General features: G+C 40.6%; 1 protein-coding gene across 6 annotated transcripts in view; it reads right to left on the bottom strand.

Annotated features, from left to right (window-relative positions):
* The window catches only part of nrxn2b (neurexin 2b), a 746,427-nt gene that overhangs the window by 248,654 nt on the left and 471,071 nt on the right, over positions 1-26,702 (bottom strand). For 2 of the 6 annotated variants that reach the window (XM_044098002.1, XM_044098001.1), the window contains exon 1: positions 19,601-21,378. The exons of the other annotated variants lie outside the window; for them this stretch is intronic. In XM_044098002.1, coding sequence (XP_043953937.1) covers positions 19,601-19,937 — 337 coding nt within the window. In that variant the 5' untranslated portion in view covers positions 19,938-21,378. Of the gene's footprint in view, positions 1-19,600; positions 21,379-26,702 lie in introns of those variants that run through there. 6 annotated transcript variants of the gene reach the window in all.

Raw genomic sequence — 26,702 nt, 5'->3', positions numbered from 1 at the left:
ATTAACCACAGTATGCAAGCAACTCTTGACTCATTACTCAATGCTCATGATTGCTGTCCTTGGTCACTCTTCCTGCATAATCCAACACAGGCCAGCCTCCCAGTGACTCATTAGACATTCTCAACCATAATTATGAATGCTTTAACAAAGTCATGGTTGCTGTCAAAGATTTCACCTAGGTGTTCCTGTTTCCCATTAAAAATGCTTGTAATTTGAGGCTTATAATGTAGCCCTTTAAGCAGAGAGGTCAGCCAACAAGTGAATAAAGATTACTGTTGACACGCTGGGCGAGGAAACTCTGGACTCCGCGGTCCTCCTCTGCACTGGTCTGATAAATGCATGTGGCAGATCAGAGGCAATGTAGAAAGGGATACCAATCTTTCCTTTACTGCCTCTTTGTCTACTGCCTGCTCACATAACAGACATTAATCAACGTGGAAAGAATTGTTTTCTCTCCAATGCATGGCACAAAAAATAAAACCTCATCTGTGTCTGGGGCAAAGGGAGCGGTAATGTTGCGTGACATTCTCTTCATATCGCCGAGCTAGAGGTCACCTCCCGGCACTGAGGGAGGAGGGGAAAAAAATAGAGGAAGGGAGAAAAATAATTCTCTCCATCTCTCACCTGTTCGCCCACTCTGCCTGCATTTATCCATCCGCACTCTGCTCATGTCCTTCCATCTATAAGGCCTTGTGTGACACACATGGAAACAGTGTAGCTAGAACACTATGAAGTTTTTTTTATTTTATTTTAGGACAAACAGAGTCACATGTTTTGAATTACAGTGTGAACTGACCAACATCATTATCCACCATAATTACTAAAGGGAAATAAACGCCACTGTATATGAGTCATATAGCAATAGGAGCAGGCAAATGCCCGTTGTGCCCTGCTGGGGTTGTAATTGCTCCTTAGCTCTGACACCACAGAACAAACGTTTCTGCTGGCTAAAAATGACACTATGTAATTAATTTGATTGGTGGAGGATTAGCGAGACCAGGACTTCATTTACAAAAAAGGTACTTTGTGTCATTTCCAAATAAAGCAAGCATTGTGTTTAACATTTTAACTCCAAAACACACTCAAGTTAAACTGCAACACCAAAGCCACTTTTAGAAAGGGGAGTTGCTTGCGTATTTTTGCACGTAATCAAATGACTCCTATTAGACTGATAAAACACAGTACATTTACACTCTCAAAATGACAACTCATGGCTTGTGTGAATCACCTGACATGTCTTGCTAAAATAGTCCTGGAATCCCACACCTTTTTCGGAAGTGTTAAAACTGGAAATTATCTTCGACAACACCACCAAGAAAAACGGTTTAAGGCGGTTTAGAAGCAGCAGTTAGGTGTGTAACATCAGAAGAAACCAAAATAAGCTGGCGAAAGCAAGTTGGTCGCAGTAAACAATTAATAAATTAAAATGAGATCCAGAATTTCAATTCTGATTAATATTTTTTGAAGGGCAACCATTTTATTAGCATTAGTGTTCTTTCCAAAAAAAAACGTTTATTGGTCTTAGAAAAAGGTAACTTGCATTATTATGCCATTATCAATATATTACTTGAAAATATGCCTGCCACGACAACAAATTTTACTGGATGATAAATTGTTCCAGAACTTATTGTGATAAACAATGTTGTTTTGTGGCCATTTATAAGTATTTATCAGAGGTCGCGTTAATGGAATATTTTCCGTGTTTGACCGGTTATTTTTTAAACGACGGGCACCTGTCATTTGACAGGTTATAATCAACACCCCTGACTGGTGCACACAGGAAGACATGATAGACATTACGCATAGAGTTCATTGCAAAGGCAACTAAAATCAATCAATAAAAAAATATATCTTTTCTGAAAATCATCTCATGGACACTGAACTAAGTGTGTCTTTTTGACCGGGAGCTGACAGCGTGTTGAAGAGTTATGGACAAGACGCTTTGGAGCGTCTGGTTCAGAAACACGTTCCAAACCTTTGGTTTAAATGTTGCCTTTAATTCCAGTCTCTAGGACATACAGAACAGAAAACTAAAGAGAATCCAATGTTGTGTTAATCCATTTATAGTCTAAACAGAGGAGCCGGAAGTTTATCTTGAGGAAATAAATGACGGTGCAGAAGTTAATTAGAGCATAACATGCGCAGTGCGCTGCACAACCAATGTGGATGCGGCCCCCCCATGAAAAGGGTCTCAAATCAATAATATTATTGTTTATTGCAATAATTGCTGGGACAATTAATCGTCCTGCAAAATATGTTATGACAAGCTTAAGTGAAACCCAAGATAGGGAAATTTATGAATTTAAACAAGCAATGATTCAAAGATTTTTATGTGATTTGAAGTACCGCCTTAAAAAAGGTTGATGGAAAAAACTAAATTTGAACTCCCTCACTTTCACAGAATGTTTTTTTAGCCTTTCCCAACAATAAATGTGTGGGCTGGAAACACATTCAGACATCCACTGGTGGGTCTGTGCCTTACCAGAGGCATTAAACTATAAAATCTTTCTAGGTCTAAGCTTCCAAGAAGAGAAGACTAAATTTTTCTAAGATATGTGGTCCATGCTAGATTGCAACCTCTACTTTCTGTTTTCTACAGCCATACATGGACAGAAACATGCCTAATTTGCATTTTCTTTCCAACATTTTAAAAGTCAGTTTAATATTTGCATGACAATTTAACGGAAATGGCTATAGAGCCCATCGTGAATCTCGATGACGACCGCCCAATAGCTTGAGTGCTCTGATCTCCAAAGCATAGACTAAAGCCTTTCCCTTAGACTGAAGACCAATCAATACTGGGACAGATTTATGTCTACCTGCACTCTATGAGAAATCACAGAGCAAATCCAGGAAGGAAGATGGGGGCCATGAGTGGAGGGAGGACACTGACAAAGCAAGACAGTTGAGTGACAGGTTGAGAGCAGGCTCTCAGCAGTGGAAATGATTCAAGTCAAGTGTGGTGCTCAGAACTGCACCTCAGCATAAAGAAAAGCAAACAGTGACTACATTTCAACCCCCCTGACCAATCTGTGCAAACACACCATTTATGTGGCTCTCAATAAAAGAAAGAGAGGAAAACACATTTGAGTGCGGTCGGAGAGCAGAGAATGTTAATCAGAAGGGAGTGGAGTTTAAACATGAACACACCCAGGCTCTGACATGAATTCTCCTGCAGTTGAGAAATGCTCTCCAGGTGGGGGCTTGTTTGTTTAGCAGCCCCTAGATGCAGCTTTAATTACTTTCCTAGCAACTGCCTCTAAAACATGCTGAACACTATATCTTGCACATCTGTGTAATGCCCTAAGTGTAACGTGACCTCTGCCTCTTCCTCTTATCTGTGCAGATTTCATTTGTTTGCATGTGTAATTTAAAGCCAGGGTGCTTGTTTTTAGTTACTGTAACACAAGCGCACCTGTAATTTGATCGGTGCAGAAGCAATTATGTCCAAAACCATAAACAACAGAGGAATGTTCTTAACACAACGATGCTTGCGAATTGCGGATACGGTGACGGTTAAATGTAACCTACCTCAGAGAACAGGGTGGCCATCAATAACCCCCAAAATAGGACAAGACCATTTGTATGGAGGACAGCGGTTATGATTATCCTGACTGAATAATTTGGAAGAAGACAGATCTGCACAATCAGGAGGGTTCAGCACAGATGATAAAGTGGCTTAACCGAGGACATTTTGAAAGGGGTTCAATTTAGTCTGCTGTCAAATTAGGTGTGAATTCTCCGAATTTAGGACATGTGTTGGGTGTCAGATCAAATTTATTCAGCTAACGGACCATTTAGTCCTCCAGCACAAACAAATAAGGAGATGAAATGTCATATTTCTCCCGGTGATATTTGTCAAGAGGGAAATTCTACACGTCGCCACAGCAATTTTAAGCAGGATATTCAGGGTGAAACAATCCGTTTCCAACCACACTGCCAGACTCTTAGCTCACCCACATGTAACAGCCATTGGCGGCCAATAATCTGTCCAATCAGGAAATGTTAGCTGACATGTAGAAGAGGAGAAAAGGATGAAACTGTGGAGGATGGGAGACCGAGTGATTTGTCTTGCGTACAGGCCATGGGTTAAGCCACTTGGTTTCCCACATTCCGGTTATCATCGCAGACAGATTACAGGGTCTTCTCTTTCTGAGTCCAGGATGATGCTGGATAGGCCTTTCCTGTGCCACCGATGTTATGAATGTTCCACTCGCGCTGTTCTCCACCGTAATCAATCACGTTTACAGCCGGTTTGAGTTATTGCTTTCACTTGACTCCCTGTGAGTAGATATTGACCTTAACTGGTTCCTCCCCCAGAGGAACGACTGAACACCAAATCCAAACTCCTAATAAAACCATATTCTACAAACACCCATGCAAAAAAATCCCCAGGCTGAAAGTATTCAGGGGCAAAATTTTTTAGTTTTCCCCTCGTTAAAAACGCAAAAATTATACATCTCTTTTACCTGCACAACAATAAACATGGAATATTTTACATTTGCCTCAATGTTTACAGCTGTTTAAATCTTAGGGGTTATTATTTTTCTTTTTTTTTTGGTGTATAAAAGTTTTTAGTTTAGTCTGAGCAATGGAAATAAAAATGTTCCACTTCAACCTTTGTTGTGTTTATCCAAATGTAATGGCCTGGTTTTTTGAGTAAAAAACTTGTTGGATGTTTGTGGCATGACGTAGAGTGAAATAGAAATAAAATAAAACAAAGAGTTATGGAAAATTGACCTCAGGTAGATGGAATAAACAAAGTTCATCCCAATTTATGAACAAAACCGACATCCTCTTGAAACACTCCTACATTGTATGGTGACAGTATTGGTTTTTTTTAATGTTTTAATTGTAATGTAAAAAGTAAAGTACGAACAATCCGTTTAAATGTTGCGAGTCCAAATTAAAAGTAGTAGAGGTTATATCAATGGCTTTTAGGTCTGCAGCTGAGAACTGTGGGGCAGCATTGGGAAGCCCAAATGGGACAGTCACCTGGATGCACTTCTATAACCTATTTCTACAGTGAAATGACTGATGGGATGGGATAAGACGGCAGCGGCGCCGAGTGGAGTAGCACAAAAGGGAAAGTGGTGGCGGTGTGGCTATCTCTAGTTCTGCTCCACTAGGGCTATCTTCATTTCTATGGCATCCCAAAGGCCCTGGGGATGGGCTATAAGTGTGTCAAGACTCCTGTGTGCTGGGGAAGAGGCAAGGAGGGTGGAGGGGTTTCAAACACTCCATACCAGGAATATATTCTCTGCTCATCTCACTCTACCCCACTTTCCAACCAAACCTTCTCCAGTCGCACTCCTGCTTTGCAAGCTATTTCTTTGCTTCACTTTATTAATTTCCACCTGACACAGCATGTGGTACCTCCATCCACCTTCTATCCTCCCCCCTCGTGTTTGGGATACAGATGCTGCATACAGGGATGACTTGTAGGCACCTTAATGGTTGTAGCGGGAGAGGGGAGGGTGGGTGATGTTGACTGATGCTGGGTCTGTCAGTCATCACAGGCCTGACACAGATGTGTCAGACAAAGACGCGATCTCTGAAGTTCACTTGAACTGTGTGAAGTAGCTTTCTGCCGGCAGAGCATGAGGGGGGTGTGTTTGCATGTGTGCGCATGTGGATTTTTATAATACGAGGTAGGAGCACGAGCAGCTGGAGGTTTCTGTCTGTCAAGCTCCTTCAGTAAATTTTCATTTTCCCCGTCCTGACACGTTGCTTCAAACGGAGAAAATTCATGCCTCTGCTCAAGCAGGAAATCGCATTTTAACCCCTGTGCGTCCTCATACTTTCTTTTTTCTTTTTTTTTGACGACAAAATGCTGCTTCGAAAAATAATTGCACTCACAAATCTGCGGTCCTGAAGATTACCGTTAAAACATATGGATGCTACTTTTTAATATATGTACTGCTTAATCCTATGGGTAGCTACTTCTGTCAATCAGACGGAAAGAAAAAACAAACATCAGCCCAACAAGAAATGTCTGCCAACATCTAGCTCTTACTGCAAGAGCTCTTACTATAGGAAATTATATTGAAATATTTGAAAGAGACACAATAATGGAATCTGAGTAACATTCAAACCAAACTCATGCAAAAATAATAAATAAATATGTGAGGAAAGCTGATGACATCTTAAAAGTTAAATTATGTGCTCTTAAGTGAAAAAAAAACAACACAAGGAATTTCCTCCTGGGAGCATGACGGTACCTTTAAAGAAGCCTGTTTAGTCTGCTTTAGTTGAACTCTAGTTTGTCTGGAAAGTCTGGTTCGTTTGGGGAGGTGGGATTGTGCAATCGAACCAAAAAAAATTTTATTTGGACCGCCTAAAACCAAGGCAGGAGTTGGACAACAGCGCAGGGCATCCTGGGTAAGTAGAACCAAAACAAATGTTTGTGTCTATCACTAACAGGAGAAATGGTTTAGGGACGTTTAGCAAAAGACAAAAGAGAAATCCCAAGGTCTAAAATCCGATTCCACTTCATTCTTGTGTCAATTTTGTGAAGAAAGAAGTTTCATTCAGCATCTTCTTCAGAGGTTTTCCTGTTGTTTCCTCCAGTGGTTGTTAATGAAGTGCCACCACAGGCAAGGGAGGGAAGAGGTTTTCAAAGGGTTTGAATCATTTGACACAGCGCAGTGTGAAAGATAACAGCACCAACTTAAAATTAAAGAAATTTAGCAATTATGTTCCCCGGTAGAACCCAGTTTCCGGACTATGAAGTCTGAAAATATCCTAAGTGAAGGAAATGTATGTGTTTTAAAGCACATACATTTTTTGACATTCATAATTCTACACCAAATATTACCCCGACATTCAAGGTATATCAGCAGATAAATTCACTGTCATGTTCGAATCACTCCTTGTGAAATGAGTAATAATTTGTTTTAAGATTTTGCCAGACCTGAAAAGTGAGGTGGCAGAAGCTCACCATGAAACTTGTTCTTATTCAACGTTTTGTCTAATAAACACAACAGTGCAATGTGTTGTAATCCTAAATTCCTGCAGAGCTTAATTTGGAAATCTATCACATTCAACAACCACTTTAAATCTGAGGTGGGTGGCAGAGAATGTTAGCTGAGGGATAAGGAGTGGGTGGTGGGATACATTCATAATGTTGCTCCTGCCAGTGTTCTCTTCCTCTTCTGAAAACTCATCTGGGTTGGGTGAGGTGGCAGATTTTCAAGGCATCTGTCACGCATAATATAGGACGCTTTGTTTATTAATAGTGGGCACTCCCACTGGAGACTGAAATACTTGACGTAGCCCCCCCCCCCGACACCCCCCAACCCCACCCCGAGTCTCGCTCCTTTAATATCCGACGGCTAAATAATTCAAGAAGGCTTACATCAGCACGGCTTCTAAGGAGTCGGCCTCCGCTTCTCCTGTGCCTACAAAGCGAAGGCGGTGCCCACGCCACGATGGTCTCCCACTGATGTACCCACAATGCTTTCATGTGCCAGGACAGACAGTGGATGGGGACGACAGAACATGCTCCCCACACGCCGGCGATGTCATCATGTCGCCTCCCGCAAGCCCAGAGTCAAACCTCAACACTTGCCTAAGGAGTTTAATCTGCCGAAAGGAAATGGTTTGGCATCGAGCCGCTTCTGATAATACACTTACTAACTCTATTAGGTATACCAAATGAATTACTATGTTGTTTGTTTGGTTTTTTTTTTACCTAAAAGTGCTATATTGGCAAAGTGCTCAATGGCATTTCTATCTAGATGTGGTGAATTTTAAACTGAACCTCAGTGTACAGAGGATTATAGTGACTACTGCACCGATACACCACGAATTGTTCAATAAAGACAGAAAAAGAAGAATGAACAACAAGCACTTGAGTGGATAAAAACTCCTTCTTCACATCAGAAGTTATGGAAGAACTGGCAAACTCTTGCATAGACTATAGGAACAAAACAGAAACTCAAATAATAATTTGTTACAACCATTTTGTTTTTATTAGAGATTTTTTTGGTACTTGTAGCCTTTGCTGAACAGGAGATAAACAGGAAATAAGGAGGAGAGAGAGGTGGTAATGCTCTGAGGGTCGGGTCAGGTCGGGGTCAGCTTATTATGCTAAAGAGACAAATAATGAAGCCTGTTTGGAAATTTAAAAATGGACCCAACTTGGACTAAAATTATCCTGTAATTTTCCATTCCAACTGAGACAGATTTAGCTTTTTATAATCAAATACATTAAAAAACGAAATGAAAAACAATGAATGTCAACAGTTGAATCATTACCTGTTATTTTTCTTCTTCTTTTTTGAGCTGTTTATTAATGAAGAAGTTGCCGGCTTCATTTTGGATCACATTAGCTACTAGCTTAAATTTGATTAACTTAGTATGCAAGACTGCATTTTATTACCAAATGTTAAAAATCACATTACTAGTCTATGATTTGTTTTACAGCACAATACATGCAATATTTTATTCACCATCATGTCGTGAATAGTTTGAGTATTTTATTTTTTAATGCTTTGAGTTCACGCTCTACAGTAAAAACCCATCTTCCACTGACTTAATGACATTTTCTGTTCCTCTTAAATGAAGACAGATTGGCACTTAAACATGACCAGTTCACTTCAGTTTCCAGGCCAACAGAACCCAGTGAAGGTTTGAGGTCAATTGGTTTTGTACCTCAGTCATGTCTCCATTTATCCAAAGATTGTAGCACAGCTTTTTACTCTGTTCGGTCTACGCAAAATAACAGTTGTACTACAAACTATAGATATGAAACAAAAAACAGTGCTTTCTGCCTTTTTCACTGAAATGTACTACGTATAATACTTGAGGCAAAGTTTACTGACCTTTTTTTCCTCACTCACAAAAATTCTAAATAAAAAATGTATTCCAATGCCAATTTCCTTCCCAAGGCAGAAATACTGAGCTGCAAGCGAAGGAAAAATGCTGCCCTTACCCCCCCACTCCACTCCAACCAGTTTTTTGTTTTAATAGAAAAGGAATGAATGGATGTCTTGGTAAAATACGTTCATTTGGTCCCTACGGCGCTGTAGGACACTTTATTCTGTCTCTGTGCTCCACCATGCAAGAATGAGGTGGGCCAAATCATTTTCCCTGGCAGGCGTGGAAAAAAAAAAAAAAAAAAAAAAAAAACACTCGCAAACTAAACTGGCTGCATGTGCAAGACTGTAGAGGTGAACTATGTGCTGATATATGTCAATTGTTCTGTGTTTTGCTATGTCCCGACAACGGCGTTTTACTGCACCCCGTTGAACGTAAATGCATGAATAAAAGACGGACGCAGCCTTTCATCAAAACCACAATTACTTGTTTCAAGGTGAAAGCAAGTTGGAAAAAGTGAAATGAAAATCGTATTTGCATTGTGACTCAAGAAACTTACTCAATGGGGAAACTCTAATGTTTTATGACTAGATGATTTTCAGAGGCATACTAATGATGAAGAGCTACCACAATCCAGTTTCATTTTAAACAGTTTATAATCTGTGTAAAGTGTTGCTAGGTTACACAAATTTGCGAGAGAAAGAAAGGAAGTTTATCCACAGCAACCAATAAAATGCCTTTAAAATGTATTTGTACATGTTATTTTGACAAGTTACGACAGCAAACTTTATTGTATTTTATAAAACATGCCAACACAACATTACACAAAGTTATGAAGAGGGAGTATGAATGCCAATCTGAAAAGTGTGGAAAGTATCTGCATTCCACCTCATTACTCTGATACTCCTAAATGAAAGTAAAACTTACAACCTTCATAATTCTCCTACACAGTTGTTCTGTCAAAGGCTGAAACTTATGACTGAAAACATTCATGTACTCACTCGCTACGTTTCCATTGCAAATGTGCGCAAAACTTAAATATTTTGCTAATGTCAAAAAAGCCCAACAATTCCTCAAGTGCGTAGTTTCCAGTAAATAAAAACACAATTAAAATCACACGTGAACAGGTTTGTTCACGCTACACCACATTAAAAACATGCTGCTCCATCATCCTTCAACTACTTCTTGTTTTCTTCTTCATGGTTTGTATCAGTGGCAACATGCAGTTGTTGATAATGTGACTTGTGTGATGCAAAAAAAAAAAGAGTGTTTCCATTGCAGTTTTGCAAAAAAAAAAACAAATATTTATATGGTCAATTGAAGCGCAGCCTCACTGCACAGTAGCACAGTTGGTAGCACTGTTGCCTCGCAGCAAGAAAGTTGTTAGCCTTCCAATGACCCAAAACATACAGATAGAGTAAAATGGAATTGTTTAAACAGAGCTATGCTGGTGTGTCAAAATGACCCATTTCTGGTCTACATTTAAATTCAATTCAGAATGTGTGCCAAGACTTGAAAACCAATATTCATAGGCATTCCCTGTCCAATCTGTCTGACCTTGAGCTATCGAAAATGCATGAAGTTCATTGCACTTTACATTTGTGCTTTTCAATCACTTAAAATTCCACTAAAATAACTTTTTTGTTGAAGCATGAGAAAATGTAAAGCAGTTCAATCAGTGCGGAAACATTTGTAAGGCACTGTACTCAGAGGACAAGAAGAAACATGACCTAGAACTATTTAAAAGCACAATAATATGTCTTTTCCAGGCACATAGTGGCATTTCATAGCACCATCAAGTAATTATGTCACCTTCAATTATAAATATTCTGCATATATTAAATATGGCTTAAAAGAAATTTGACTTAATCATTTAAAGCCTTGAAATTGGGCCTGCGTCTTTCTAAGACACTCCTGCTCTTTCTGAAACTCCGCCTCCAGGAAGTCAAAACGTCAGCGCTCCTTTATTAACCCTTTTTTTTTGCACTGAGAAGTAGCTTGTGTAATGAGTTCAGCTGGTGCACAGTTCCTCAAGCTGTTTGCTAATTTCTGCTGGCTAGTTTGAAGGAGCTGAGTGTGGGAGAGGAGTTATACTGCAAAGGCGGAGCCAGACGTTTGGCACAGCTGAATGGTTGCCAGGGGAGATTAAAGGATTTCTCAAACATGCATGAAAGTATCAAAACATTTTAAAATAATGGAAAGTTCAAAAATGTAAATTTTACATAATACTACCCTTTATCCAACAATGCGCTGCTGTATGAAATGTCAGAGCACCAGTCTCAGTTATCAAGAAAAAACCTGTTGAAAAAGAAATCTGACCAAACAGAAGAACTTGCTTCCATTTTGTTCTCGGATGTCTCTCGGTGGGCTACGTGCCGATACTCCTGGTTTCTATATGTTCAATTTGTTGGCTGATCAAATGCTGCAGGTGTAAATCTAGGGAGTCGGGCAGGAAGAGAGAGGAACTGTGGTTGCATGACAGAAAATGTCAAACCAGTGAGCTTATCTTAACTGTCCAGAACACCTGAGGCGTCCTCTCTGTTCCCAGTGCATGCGTGCGTGCGTACGTGCGCCTGCGCGGCCTCGGACTTTGTGTGGAGGAAGAATCATGAATACTAATGGGGCTCGCTGAAAGAGAAGGGCTGTGACTTGACTCTCAAAGGAGAGCGCTCAACAGTTCTCCTCCTCAACATCCTGACACACACACACTGCACCTGACCTCGCTCTTTGCAGCCCAGAGATAAAGTGGTGATTATCAAATGCACCAGGTTGCTATTAGCAGAGGAGTAATGATAATAATAATAATAATAACAAAAAAAAGAAACAATACAGGGTATTGATGAGAGAAAAGGACAGGTTGGATCTGAGAGGGTCACACGCTGGGAGGTTTTCAGCGATGTCTGAAACCTCTGGAGCCACAACGAGGTGACGGAGCATTGCTTGACCAGGATAGGGTAGATGGATGGGAGTGGGCAGCAGCTGACCTCATCAGTATTCATGTATTGTAAGGCCAAACAAGCAACATCACACAGAGGACTACAGACAACGACTGTTCTGTTGCAGGAAGTGAACCGCGGCGTGCAGAGTTCCGGATTTTAGAAAGAAGACACAAATGGAAGCGGTTATTACATTTTAGACAACGATAAGGTATTAAAAAAATGTTTTAAAATAATAAATCAGCGTTATGTATTCAAACTGAAGTAGAATAATGAAGGTGAATACAGTGTAAATAAATAAGCAACAACAGAAAAGGGGGCTGTGTAGGGGTAATATTGGCACTTAAACTAAAGGTCATAAAAAAAAATATACAGTTAAGACAGCAGAGAAATCAATAGCAGACACAAGAGGGAATTGAAGTTACACTGAAAAGAGAAAATATGTGAAACTGGATCCGTCCAGAACATGTCAGGTCACCATCATTAATGAATATCAAGAGAAAACATCTCTGGCACATCTACCCCACAAATACCAGGCTGCAGGTTAGAACGTCATCCAAATCTATAATCAGGTACTTTAGATGATGGGAGTTAAAATTGTTTTTAAGAAATGTATTTAGAGAACATGGAATTCCATAATGCCACACAATTAGTTTTAATACATGAAAAAGTAAACATGACCTGTTTTGGTTTCTCAACATGAGACTCGCTGCATAAACGCACACAAATTGAATTACCACTGCAAACTACACTCCCCGTGATGTGTCGTAATTATGTTATAGTTCAGATCCTGAAATATTTCTGCTTCAGGTGGTCGCAGCCACCAGCTAACATGTTTTTATGCTTTTACGAGCGACTCTGACCCCCTGTTTCCCCTGGGATTAATTATGACGGGCAGGGGCTGATCAATGTTGAAATTTAGCCCTAAGCGATTCAGGAAGATGTTTTAACCTTGGGAGTTTCTTTTTCTAATGCAGTTACGCTTCTTATGCGCGTCGTAATGAATGCAGAGGCACACAAACATGAGCAATCGTCCAAGAAAGCCCAAATAAATATATAGTCGCTCCAATGCCAAGGACAAGGCGATCCAACCCAGCAAGAAAATCTCTGACAAGCTCTCCATGCAAAAACATCAGTCAGCTTGAATTATAATTAAGTAAAAAAAAAAAAAAATCCCTTTAGTCCTATGCATTCCAGTATCCAGGTATGAATTAATGTTCACATCTAACATTTCCTTTTTCACTCGCGAGGCCAGAGGCATGAAAAGCGAACACATGCATGCGTTGAACGCGCACGTTGAAGGCGTGCTGAATTCAATCCCGACTATTTCAGGCATGCAGCTGATGGTAAAGATTAATTGTACATATGCAGAAGCGAGGCCCGGGCTCGTGTGTTCAGACGGTGCCGAGGAAAATACTCCTATCTCTTGGCGTTTTTAACATTTAATCGTACTGCGATCTTAGAGGTGCTTTATTGGGAATTTACTTGACGCAAAGTGGACGGAAGTGAAGGTCGTGGACCTGGTTTAAAGTGAAAAATGAATAATACAAAGATTAAGGAGTGTGTTCTGGCTCCGTAGGACGAGAAGGAGTGTGACGGGACGTCAGCTTTGTAGTCCTGCCTCAGATTTTCCATTGGATTTAAATGTGGGCCATTCCCTTGTAGTTCTGACTGTACACGATTTGGGTCATTGGAAGGTAAACCTCGTTCTGTCATTCATTTCATTTAGTGCTAATTTTATGTATAAAGCGTTATTGACTTTGAATACCTGTTTTATCTGTTTTATGCTGCAGCCTGGTTCGCTCTTCTAACAAATTTCTCCCATGGGAGACAACAGAAGTTACCTTATCTTTTGGGCAATAAGATAAAAACAGTTTCATCAGAGGTTTAAAGATTGCAGTGGCGAACACGCTTCTGCTAGTGTGCTAACAACGGAGCTAATTGGTAATTCAGCACGTTAGCTAACTCTAAAAACATTTAGCTTCCCAATTACCTTTATTTCAATAAGGAAATAAAGGTAATTGGATCATATTTAAATTGAAGTTAGTATTTGACATTAACTTCCACTAAATTCAATGCGGGCATAGTGCGTTAGTGTTAGGGGAACTAATGTTTATGATTAGCGCTTTAAGGTTAGTGAAATTAACTTTATCGTCAGCTCTGTACCAAAATCTGACTCTTACTGACTGGTCTTTGTTTTGACGCATCTAATAAAAGTTTATAAAGCAATCAGAGGACTCCTGGATCTCTTTAATTTAAATGAAAGTACAGATTTAAAAAGCTTAACATCATCTAAAATCCCAATACAATACATCAGGGGTGTCAAAGTCAAATGGACGGAGGGCCAAATAAAAAATTTAGCTACAAGCCGAGGGCCGGACTGATCGAATGTTCATTGAAATTTTTTTAAATGACGCATATAGTCTAGTGAACCTAATTGAACCTACTGAAAACCTAACAAATATATTCCAATATGATCAGATAAATAAAGCGATATTTTCTTATGGCTCTGTCAGTAATCTTTAATTTTCAACAGACACAACTGAAATATTTTTAAAATATAATTGGATTGAAATACAATAAAATAAAGTGCAAAAATCTATTAATCAAAAACAACACTTTCATCAAGGAGAAGTAACATGCAGTGAAAACAAATATTAAACTTTAACTTTTAAACTTGAACTGAGTAAAAACTCTAAATATAAACTCTAAACCTTGTTTGAAACCCCCGGTTCTCAATGTCCACCTTCATTTTTGCCATTTTTGATGGGAATCTGAAAGTTAATTTTACAGTTATGCTGACGACTGCTGTGCTAATAACCCTTCTGGACCGGACGTGTCGCCGGCGACACATCTAAATTTGCAGTACCGTAATTCCGCCACACGTAGCGCTAAGTGGAAAAATTCCAACGGTTTCTGAAAGGGGAGACGTTGCACTTTCCAGCAAGTATCGGGTTAATACGGTAACTTCGCAGCTGCAGCTGCAGAGAGTGTAATTAATCCGGGGGGCACTCGTTTAATAGACGGTATATTTCGGCAATAACTTGGTGGATATTGAAAGTTCCGGTTGTTATGGATACATGGGTAAGTACATCATCTCACAGAACATTTAAAGAACTACTTACAGTTCAAATAAGGAAGATATTTTTTTTTCAGACGGGGTGCCGGCTTGCTGCAGTCTGCGGGCCGGTTCTAATAATAAATCAAGATCATCCCAGGGGCCGTAAAAAATCTTCTCGCGGGCCGGATGTGGCCCGCGGGCCTTGACTCTGACATATGTGCAATACATCAAAGTTTGTGATTCATTCATCTAATTTCAGTAACTCTTTCACGTAAGAGCGCATTTTGATGCAACGCACATCTGCAGGAGAGCCTCACAGGGCATTTTATATGTACGCCTCTCAACAAGAGCCATCAACATTCTCCTCAAAGATCGAAAAAAAGAGGAGTAAACCAGATAATGAGAAAGCGGCAAACGTTTGTGTGACTTATCGCCGAGCAGACTGCTCTGTCAAATGTCACACCTCAGTGGTCAGGAATCTCTAATTAGCTGTAATCAGGACAATATGAGGGAGACTGCAGGCATCTGAACCAACTGTCACAAAATCGCTTTGCATACAGATACAGAAATGTTTTTTTGTTTTTTTTTAAAACCATTAAAATTATTGTAGAAGGTTGTTATATTAGACACTAATTCCATTCCAAGACATTCGAGGAGGTATGTGGAGGAAGTAAGTCAAGGCTGATCCATTTGAGTGAGATTTGGCATGAGGTATAATAATTTGCTCTAGTATTGGCTGCCTGTTCAGAAGAGAAGATGTAGGTTTTACCTCTGCGATGAAAATACCTCAGACTTTATGGACATGACCAAATGAGACTTAGAGGAGTGCTTTGTAGAATCACCAAGACAAAACTTACTGAACAACTAAAGTGTTCTTGCTACATGCTGCGGAAAATCTGATGTATTTGGTAAGTATTAATGTAACAACCGAATAAACGCCTATGTGGAGGTTCTTTCAGCAGAACGTGGCATGGTTAAATCGCTTAGCTTCACTTATTAATGCCAAACAGTTTATGCTACAGATTTAGCACATTGGATATAGTCAAAAAACACAGTAGCTGCATTTCCATTGATCTTAATATTGTCCAAATAGGAATTACAAACATAAATTTGCTTCATGGAAACACAATTTTGAAAAAAATTGCTTTTCACTACAAAGTTGTGCAGCTGGGATGCAGTTTAACTCCGCCAAACTGCAATGAAAACACCTTTTTCGAGTCACCTGTGTCATGTGACCAACAACCGGATGTTAAACTGGCAAAAAAACCAAAAACAAAAACAAATGAGAAGATAGGAAGAAGTAGGAAGATCAGTTTTTTTTTTTTGATGACTTATTGTGTGAATTGCAAAATTGTCTTTTTCTACATGAGCAAAATATCAACAATGTTTTCACAAACATACACGATTCCAACTTTTACTGTATGTTGTATCAAGTCTGTTGTCTTTCGGTCTGCGTTGCTGTTTATTCATAAATGGGTGGGTGTGTACTACCAAGCGAGCACAGCATGGCTCTCCAAGAGCTTATCCAGACAGAGGCAGCATCATAATCACACCGTGGGATGAAAACGGCAGATAAGGACAGAGCTTTGAATGTTATAGACTCGATATGCCAACATTCTCGAATTTGGTACAGGGCCACGATTACAGCTTAAATGAATCATAGGTGCTGCTGTGCAAACGAGACGAATCTGGCGCTTATATGCTACGACACAAACAGATGTAAGATGGCACAATTGTGGTGGTACGGAAATTAGCGAAGAGGCTCGTCTACATTCTTGGGACACAGTGGAGAAAACTGGCTACTGGAAATGTTGTGAAGTGAGTGGGCTCTTATCACCGAGTGGGGTATTAGCACTCGTAATATGCTGCGCCACTTGGCTGACAATATGTGGAGAGCTGGCATTTCAGACAAGGACACGATTTGCCAGCCTGAAATGGAGGTATTTATGACGGTAACTGTATTTGACTCCCCACATGAGAGGAGCATTCGCTTGTGTGTGTGTGTGTGTGTGTGTGTGTGTGTGTGTTTGTGCTTTCTTGTAGCAGATAATGAAAATGTTGGGAGTGTGCTACTAAAAACAACACAAATGAACCGAGAAGCCGCAGCGTTTGCTGTGTAGGAGTACATTACTGCTACGGCAAATGCCAGGGAGAAAAGCAACAAGAACAGCAAACACAGCCAACCAATCATCATCTCAATCTTGGTTAAACTTTCTCACTTAAAAATATACTTTTATCTGCATGAGTTTACATGATGGAAGCCTGACAGGCTGCTGCATTAGCATGACGTGTCATCCAACACAGAGCTTAAGCTAAATTTGCGATAGAAATGCAGCCCCCCCCCCCCCCCCTCCTTTTCCAGGTTTAATTTGTGAAACGGTTATAAATCCACAGAGACCCCAAAAATAATTTTTATGCTGATTGTGTCAATTTAAACAGCCGAGCAAGTCGAGATGTTAGAGCTTCAATCCAATTATGGATGCCAGATGGAAGAGAAAATGAAGAGGAGAAAGTGGTAAGGGTTGTCATGTTAAGACAGAAACTATTTTAAATAATGGTTTTAAAGTGATGGTGGGGGAAAAAAGAAAGAAATGGATTTCTGAATACTTTTAAGAAGCAAAACTCTGAATAATGTTTTTGGAAAAATGACGTCTTCTCATGCATAAGCAACCCAAGTAACATAAAATAAACAGTAGGATAGCAGAGCCTTCGGTAGAATTCTTCTATGTCTTTTCAATCCGGTCTATTATGAGGGGATTCTTGGTCTTTACAGCAGACAGAGAATAGCAACCCAGTGAATTGAATGCAACATCTGTTTAAAAGTTTTGAAATTTAATACGTCAACACTTTATAATGGAGACTGGTGAAGAATATGTTTGAAAATTGTTACTAAACTGATTGTCTTGGACCTTAACGGTACACTATGTGTTTTCCATTAGTGACTTTTTATAGCACGATCAAGTAACTGTAACATTTGTTGTTATTAAAATGTTGTATATATCAAAAATTACTTAAAAAGAAATTTTGCCTCTTCGCTTTCTTTAATGCTTCCTGTTTTTTCTGAAACTCCGCCTTCAAGAAGTCATTACAGCATGGCTCCTATATTAACCCTTTAACTATGTTTTTTTAAAATTATTATTAACCAGTGTTGCACTGAAAAGCAGCTGATATAATGAACCAAGTGTTTGCTATTTGTTGTTGGCTAGTCTGAAGGAGCTCATTCTGGAGGGCTGCTCTGTGAGGCGGATGCTGGGTAGCTCCGGGGAGAAGCTGCGCTTTGAAGGCGGGGCTAGGTCCAACCAGGTGTTTTGCTCAGCTGAATGGTTGGTTGCTTTAGGAGATTAGAGGATTTATCCAACATGCATGAAAGAATCAAGCCAACATTACAGGAATGTTTTTGATGAGGAAAAACTTTATAACATGAAAGCTCAAAAAAATAATACTGCTCTTCTAATATTTAAAGCATCAGAAAGCATGATTATAGGATCTGGTGAAGATATGCCAACGAAAATGTTACTCGGATAAGCTTGGAGATTTACCATTGCCTCATCACATTATTCACATCATTGTGTGTAAATGTGTGTATGAATGGGTTAATGAGCTCAGAAGAGCTCGACATTGATGAAATGCTACACAAACATGGGCCATTATGCAATTATTTTAGCCTCAATGCCAGATACCAAATCTCATTAGTGAGCTCAAGACTACTTCAGCTGGGGAACACATGGGCTCATGTCACAAGTGTATTGCAGTCCTGAGCCCTGGGGACAGAAGTTGTGAACTGAACACATCTACAGAGACTAAAGGCAACCCAGCGACTACTGAGGGTTGGTGTTGTGCGGGCGAGTCCGACATCCCGCCGACTACAGGTACACTCTGGCAAAAGTGAGAGGTAGACAGTGGAAGTTAGAGGACTAGACAAGCTGTGGAGACTCAGTAAGTGAATTTAAATTGGGCAGCATGAGCATGAACACGCCGAGGAATCAATATGTGCTATTAGCATCTCCTGTCAGCGAGGTTGTAATGAAGCACAGGAAAAGGAGGGGGGAAAAAAAATTGCAGAGAAAAGCTCGAGTTGGGGAACATCAAAGCGATCATCAGTGTGAAACCCTGCCTTGTCCCTGACAGCTTAGGCTAAGAAAAGCACAGCAGCCGATGCGCCATAGAGCACTGAGCCAAAGACATATGCTGCAGAAAGTAGGACAAAATATGATGTGCTCAGGCAATTATCTATAGAATTTTTCCCTCAGTATACAAAGAACCCTAATAGGCGTCACGTGACACCTGCCGTCTTCAAACCCAGTTTGATACGATTCTTTTTCCTGACTACCATTATTCATTGTTTGGAGTGATTACATGGATTGAAATTTGCCACAGTTCCATAAGCCTATGGGCTCAAGATGGACTCTGAACTTGAAAGGCAAGTAGCAGAACCCAGCTGGCTGGGGATCTGGTGGAAAAAGCCCAGAAGGGAACAGGCAGTGGAAACATCACCCAACAAGCCAGAGCAATGAGCCAGGAGGCTAGCCTCTACAGGAAGCAGAGGAAGCCAAGGAGACTGCTTGTTGAAGCTTGGGGTCATCTCATTATTTCTGAAATCACAACCACTCCAATGGTACAATTGGTTACTTAGAGAGGATAATTTATGTTCACAACCAGCCCTAAGAAGATTAAGTCAACCAAAAACTTAAGGTCTTCCAAGTCCTGCTAACGCAGATGTGGTTTTCAATGGCGGCTTCAAAACACAAATCACCAAAGAGAAGCAGAAAAACAAAGGTCTTACCATGGCCCCCACGTGTTACAAAGGGCATCCGGTTGATGGCAATGGGCACAGTGCCATGCTTGTTGTGGAAGTGGTGAACATGGTGGGTGGTGCTGAGGGAGGAGGAGACTCGGGCGGCTACGGCTGGACATGGGAACACCAGCAATGCCAGAGAGAGCACCAGCCGGAACAGCAGGGCAGGGCTGGCCCACACCACGGGGGACGCCGCCGCACCCTGCCTGGGCACCAATAGCAACCCTCCCTCTACCTCCACTTCCACCTCCTGCTCCATGGGGGCGGGGCCTGAGAAGAAGGGCAGGCCTCTCCCCCTCATGCGACACAAACAGGAAGTGAACATCTCAAAGGAATCCAGGGCCCATGATCCCCCCCAGCCTACCAGCCTGGGATTGGACAAAAATAAATAATTAAATAAATAAATAAATAAATAAATAAAGGAACAGAAAATACAGAATAAAAAGAAGAATAAGCCAAGAAAGGGGGAACAAAAAAATCAAAAGCAGATCCTTTGCTTGAAAATCCCAAAAATGACTGGAAATAAAATCACTGAAGAAGAAGAAAAAAATACAAGATCCTTTCTGAGATGAAAAATCTCCAGGAGTCAAATATTGATATCCAGAAGCTTCTTGATCCTTTAAAACCAATTTCCTACTACTACCCTAAAACAGCTAATTAAATCTAATAAATGGAACTGTCGAAACAGAATCTCAGCCGATAAGTATTAACTTAGCAAACATGGGACTCCATCTTAGACACTTGTCTGCGATGATCTTTCAGTCAATTGTTCTTCAGGATTCCCATTGCCTTGGGGAGATCTTCAGAGGTTTTCTTCTCCCATAATCCGAGTCTACCATCTCTGCCCGACTCAATTTATGGCAGCCGAACGAGAAAACACATCTGAATAAAACCAGAGTGCAGAATAAACAGGAGCAGACAAGGATGCTACGAAGCGTCCAAAATCCGGTTCTGGGTTTTATTTTTGTTTTTTTTTTATAGAATCCTTGAGGGAGCTATGAAACCCTTTCAGTCAGGAGCCGAAAGAAGGAAAAGCACAGATTTTGAAATAAAATGAAGCACTCCAGGGAAAAGGAGGAATCTGGAGACGGAGCAAAAACAGCTGGCTATTTCCAAGCGTGGCGTTGAAATCCTTCCCCTCTATTCTGGCAGGATAAATCAATACGGGTCATAGAATGCTGAACAGCACCCAAGTAAAACAGCTTAACAGGATTAAACCATAACCAAAAGCGCTGAAGTGCCTCGCGTTCAGTTCATCTCAACAATCTTCCCATCCTAGAACTGACAAACAAGCTCCGTCCTACTTGCTCCCTCCTCTCGCTTTGAGAATCCGCTGCTGAGCCGCTTCAAAGACCGCTCTCCAAGGTGGGAAACCGACGGGAAACAGTTGCGGGTCCCCTTGATGGAGCGCCGACGCGGGAAGCTGCTGCCGCTGCTGGCTCGCTCAGACGGTCTGACGGGGATGCTGCTGCCGCTGCTGCCTTTGCTGTGAAATTCATGCTAATTGAATCAGAAGCTGCAGCAACGAGCACATCCTTCCTGCCCGCGCAGTTCTCCCATCTCCTTTTCCTCCGATCGAGTCAGCCAGGGCGCCCACCCCCCCACCTCCACTCTTCCTTCCACCCCAAACTGCATACAGCTCTGTACTTGGCAAACCAAAAAGAAGGGGGGGGGAATAATAGCTACCAAAAAGCAAAACAAACAAAAAAAGAACCCACGATAAGAGTCGGAAAAGAAGGATAAGGTAGACACATTTAGATCCTTTGGAAGTAAAGACCGTCAATGTGATACACAGGGCAGCACAGTGATGGAGAGGGAGAGAGAAAAAGAGAGAGAGTTGTGTGTGTGTGTTTGGTTGTCTGGCTGAAGCAGAGAGGGAGAAAAAAAAGTGAGAGAGAAGGAGCGGGCGAGTGGGAGGGGAATGAAGGCGAAGAGGACACATGCAGAAATGATGGAAGAATCGCATGGATGTTGTGTGCGATAGTTAAACACGTTGTAGTGAAGCTGCGGATTTTCAAACTGATCACTCTGCTGTGGGTGACAACATGTCCTAAAGATTCACATGCTACCCATCACTACTCTGTCACTAGTCCGATCTAGTGTCCGATCTCCAACTTCTTTGTTAGAAATCTGAGTTGATTCCAAAAACTGTAGCATAATAGGACTTAAAATATGTGTTCAGCCTTCCTGTTGTGAACAACTATAGATATTCAATGTTCTCTACATCAGTGTTTCCCAACCCTGGTACTCAAGGCACACTGTCCTGCATGTGTTTGGTGGTCAGTCCAGGTGATTTCAATTGGCAGGTGTTTGCTGGACTGCAATCAGCTGCATGAGACAAAGTGAAGCAGGAAGGCATGTAGTCACCAAACAAACAGGGAAACACTGCTCTACCTGATGTCAAAAAACGTTTGGTTTTAAACAGAGTACCTTTATTATACCCTACACTGCTAACTTTAAATAGAGTCAGAACCCTCCATTATGGAGTTTTGCTCTTCTCCATCTCTGAAACTCATCAGGTGGTCTAAACAAAGGCCAGATATCACCTAGGCCAAAAGAAGGGGCTCTTGAACTGGACTGCTGTCCTTTTCTAGAGTGCAACACACTACTATTTATTTAGACTGTTGCTCTTTTTACTGTACTTTGTACAAACCTGTTGTTGCCGTATCAACCTTCCAAACCTCTCTGGTCTTCTGGTTCTGGTCTACTCTGCACTCCCAAAACCAGAACCAAGCAGGGAGATTCAGCTGCTATGATCTTCTAAGATGGAACAAACTTCCAGAAAACTGCAAAGCAGTTGAAACACTGAGCTCCTTAAAGTGAAGGCTAAAGCCTCAGTTGTTTAGAGTTGCCTTTGGTTAATAATTGGAAAGCAGATTAATTCTGTTCTGGATTACAACTCTTTCTTACTTTAACTTTGCCTCTGTATTTAAGGTTTCGTTTTTGGTTGTTTACTGTGTTATGTAAACCACTTTGAACTACCTTCTCGCTGGAACATGCTATACAAGTCGATCTACCTTGAAGAGCTTACTGGTCCTGGAAATAGCCAACTTTAAGCCTTCCTCAGTCAATAACATCATCTACATCAAAGATTGTGATTTTGGTTGTTGAAGCAAAGCTCTTGCTCTTCCTCAGTGTTCTTTCCATTTCGTTCACAACATAAATGTACTCAAAGTATCTCCTGCATCTCCCTTCAGGAAGCCTGATGAACTGAGATGACAAGAGAAGATGAAGAGCAAGTCTCGATCATTCACATTAAATCTGAAAAATCAACTTCAAAAGTGAGGAAAATTTGCTCGAAACAGGATATAGAAAGAAAGCAGAAATGAGGCGGAATAAGAGAAACAGAAGGTGGCGGAGGAGATTGTGTACGAGATAAATCAGGGCTGATAAAGATCGTATTTGGGACAGGAGCTCAGCGCGGAAGACAAGAGGCAAGAAAAATGGCCGAAGCCGAGAAAAGGCAGGAGACGTCCTCTGCGCTGATGGAGAGAGCCGAGCCTGGGCTATTACTCATGTGTTCACGCACCCACGCACACAACAGCCAAACACGCTCACACCAGTCAGCCAGGTGGGAGGATCCCCTGGGAGACCGGAGATGCTGTGCTTGCTGATAGAGGGAGGAAACATCGCCCAGGGTGACCAGGACAAGAGTTCTGATCCGGCGCTAAGGCTGAACTCCCGAACTCAGAGCCAGGAAAACATAAAGCTTCTCAATGTTCTGACAGTTATTCATTATTTGATTTTTTTTTTCTTTGGTAATGACAATGTTACCTTCAGAGGGCAGTGTGTGGACTGGGAACTCATTATGAGGAAAAAAAAAAAACCACAGAGGAGTGTACCAACACCTGCTGCTGAACTCCCCTACGGCAACAGAAGAAACAAACAGCACAGAACACAAAAACACACACACACACACACCCGCCCACAGGTGAACAATCAGTCCTCAACGCGCACGCATGCATAAAAACCGCAACACACACTCTGGCTACTGTCGTGTCAGCGCAGCTGCCGTATGATGCAACGACTCACATCTCAAAAAGCCTAAAAGCTACCAGGCTTCAGACACTGAGTGTTCTGCCGGAGAAATTACAGACTCCAGAAGTCCTTCAGGGGAAAGTACGGTCATAGATGGAGAAGGTGGGCTTAGCTGACTGACAGATGTGGGATCAAAGCCTCTCCTCTACACTCTAATCCCGAGGAAACATTCTTATGATTACACACCTAATTAATTAGACTTCAGACATCTTGAGATGTTGAGAAGCCAAATACAAAGTAAGAGGATTCGCTCTCTTTTAAGTGTAAGAAGGAAATTACAAGCGACTTTAGCAGTTGCGGTAATGTTAACGTATGGGCCTGTTATAAAAAAATGAGAAAGACACTCAGGAAATAAAAGAAGGCAAGAGCAGACTTGCAATTTTCGTGTCGGGAAAACAAAAGCTAGGATAAAGGGACAAGTTTTGTCTCTTTAGTGAGTTCAGATGAAAACCACAAAAAAAGCAAATCATAAACAAAAGCTAGGATAAAGGGACAAGTTTTGTCTCTTTAGTGAGTTCAGATGAAAACCACAAAAAAAGCAAATCATAAATTTTTAACACCAGTTTTCCCATTACTACACAGTAGCTTTCTGCCATACTAAGGGCCCAGCACTGGCTGCTTATGTAAGGACGCTGCAGGGAGACTTGTTTTAGAAGTAGGGAACAAAGGTAGCTGCTCATATCATGGAGTGTTGGATGCATCGGACAAGATTCATGCATATGTTTAACACATTAACACTAATCGTAACCCTAACATTAGATAACTTTAACCCAACAAAGTCAGGACTCCATTCAGGCACATAAGCGGTTCTTCTTCTGCTTTTATGATGCTTTATAAAGTTTTCTTTCCATGAAAACCTAAAAAGCCGAGACTCGCTTTGAATTTCACGCAGCATCCCCACGACATCACCGCCTGCGTACTGCTTGCGTTTTTACCGTTTTCTCATGTTGTTAAATGGTAATTCAACTTCTTCCTTTTTTTTTTTTTTTTTTTTTTTTTTTTTTTACAAAAAGAAACATAGCTGTGTGTTGTTTTATCTGTGGCGCTGCTTTTTAATGTCTCAAAGAAGAAAGTGACTTTCAAATTGATACCTCTTCCTTTGCTAGTAAGGGAAATACCAATAGGAGCTTGACGCTTGCATTTGTGCTGCTTTTCTTTCTTTCTTTCTTTTCCCTTGGCTATGTTGGGTTTTGTCAACTTCAGTAGTAATCCATATAATGTCACTGACAGTGTTAGCCATGTGCAAAATTTGGGGGTTTGAAGGCTGATTTAAGTGTGTGAAAATAGGTCAAAAAGCCTAAGACTTCCTTTAGGTCTGTTGTATGACTCCAAAACAGCATGTCTTGCCACCATTTTTGTAGTTTGAGTTCTTAAATCCTATGATTTATTAATTTCCACTGCTTGTTTCCTGAACTGATTCCCTTTGGATTCCAACCTTCATCACAGTAAGTGTAAGCATTTTCCTACCTCCTTCATGTGGTCAAAATTCCCCCCCGGTTGGCTCATTCAAAATGTATCCAACAGTTTCCATATAAATATAAAATTAGTCAGAATCAATTTATGTCTATGTTTTGTTACCCATCGAACACTGTAATCCCTCAAAAGGTCATAAGACTATGTGCACCATATGTGGAGCTCTATGTGAATTATTTTTGCTTTTTCAGGACTTTCCGAAGTGGAATTTCATGGTTGGACTCAAAGAGAAATTTCTGAACAAAATGATTTAGAGTTCAGTACAAACTGCATTGCCATACAGAGCCCTTATTTAAATGGGTATATTTACACAATTCATATGTGTTGAAAGAAAGCTGACTGAAATAAAACATATCTCACACTGTGCAGAAGTAAAGTTGTAGCTTGATTTGGTGCAAAACCAAAAAATAGCACTAGAAATAGCTGCGCTTACATTACAAATGGAGTATGGAGTAAGAGAATGCTAGTGCTGCTGATCACCGCAGGTCAAACTGATAACTTCACTGGATTTTGATCTGAATCTGGACCAAACAGCAAGTCAGTTCAGACCCAATCCTCAACTTATTTTTAGGGTTCATTTGATGAAGACTGAGGAAATAGACATGTGAAGGACAGCGGAGCACGCTGCTACAACACAAGTCATAGTCAAAGTTTTAGTCAAGTTATTGATGAGTACCACAGTGCTTTAAACCCATGTTTGAAGCTGAGTAGACTTTTAGAAGCTCCACTGAGACAGACTATTGAACTTTAATTTAACTAATTAGTAAGAAAGTTTCCAAACCACTGACTTCAATAAATTTGTGTTATTTTTCACCTCGGCTGTAATACAGTATGTCTTAACACGGCGTCACTAACTGTTTGATACAGTAGTTAGAAAATGTGCTTAATTTGGTAAATATTGAATTTGCAAATGGAATTTGTACAAAACATTAATTAACATTAAAATATTAATGCAAATGAGAATGCTCATTGAAAGCAGACAACCACAGAATTCACTGTGGGTTGTTCTGTATTTTACAGCTGTTTTGATGTTGCAGCATGTTTTCTTTTCTTGCTTTTAATTTTTACTGCATGCAAAGAAATGCACGTTATTCGTGGAGTTACATTTATTAGACTTACATGGACATCTCTTTCTAAATTAGGTAGGACCCAAATGTAGAGTGTAATTGAAAGCAAAATCTTCAATGAAAAACAACAACAACAAACAAGCAAACAAGGAACTTACAATAAAATAAACTTTGGGAAGACATGGGCAAGGAGATGAACTGGGAATAGACAAAGAAACGCAGATAAAGACAGATGAATCAGTGGAGTATGATGCAGACAGGAAGCTGTGTACACACAAAGGAGGGAGTAGACAATTACATAAGAACAAGAGCTAATCACAAGTAAGTAGATGCAGCTGGAGAAGGGAGCAGGCAAAGGCAAACAAGGAATTGAGAAACAGCTGGGAAGGAGAGCAGGATGACCGGCAGAGGGAGACAGAAAGACGAACAGGATGAATAAAAAAAAACACAATCCAAGTCAAACAAAAACACAAACCTGAAGGAAACAGTCCTAAGCAAGAGCAAATGAACTG

The sequence above is a fragment of the Gambusia affinis genome, linkage group LG18 (assembly GCF_019740435.1).
Source record: "Gambusia affinis linkage group LG18, SWU_Gaff_1.0, whole genome shotgun sequence".
Classification (NCBI taxonomy): Eukaryota; Metazoa; Chordata; class Actinopteri; order Cyprinodontiformes; family Poeciliidae; genus Gambusia; species Gambusia affinis.
This window is presented reverse-complemented; position numbering and strand designations above follow the sequence as displayed.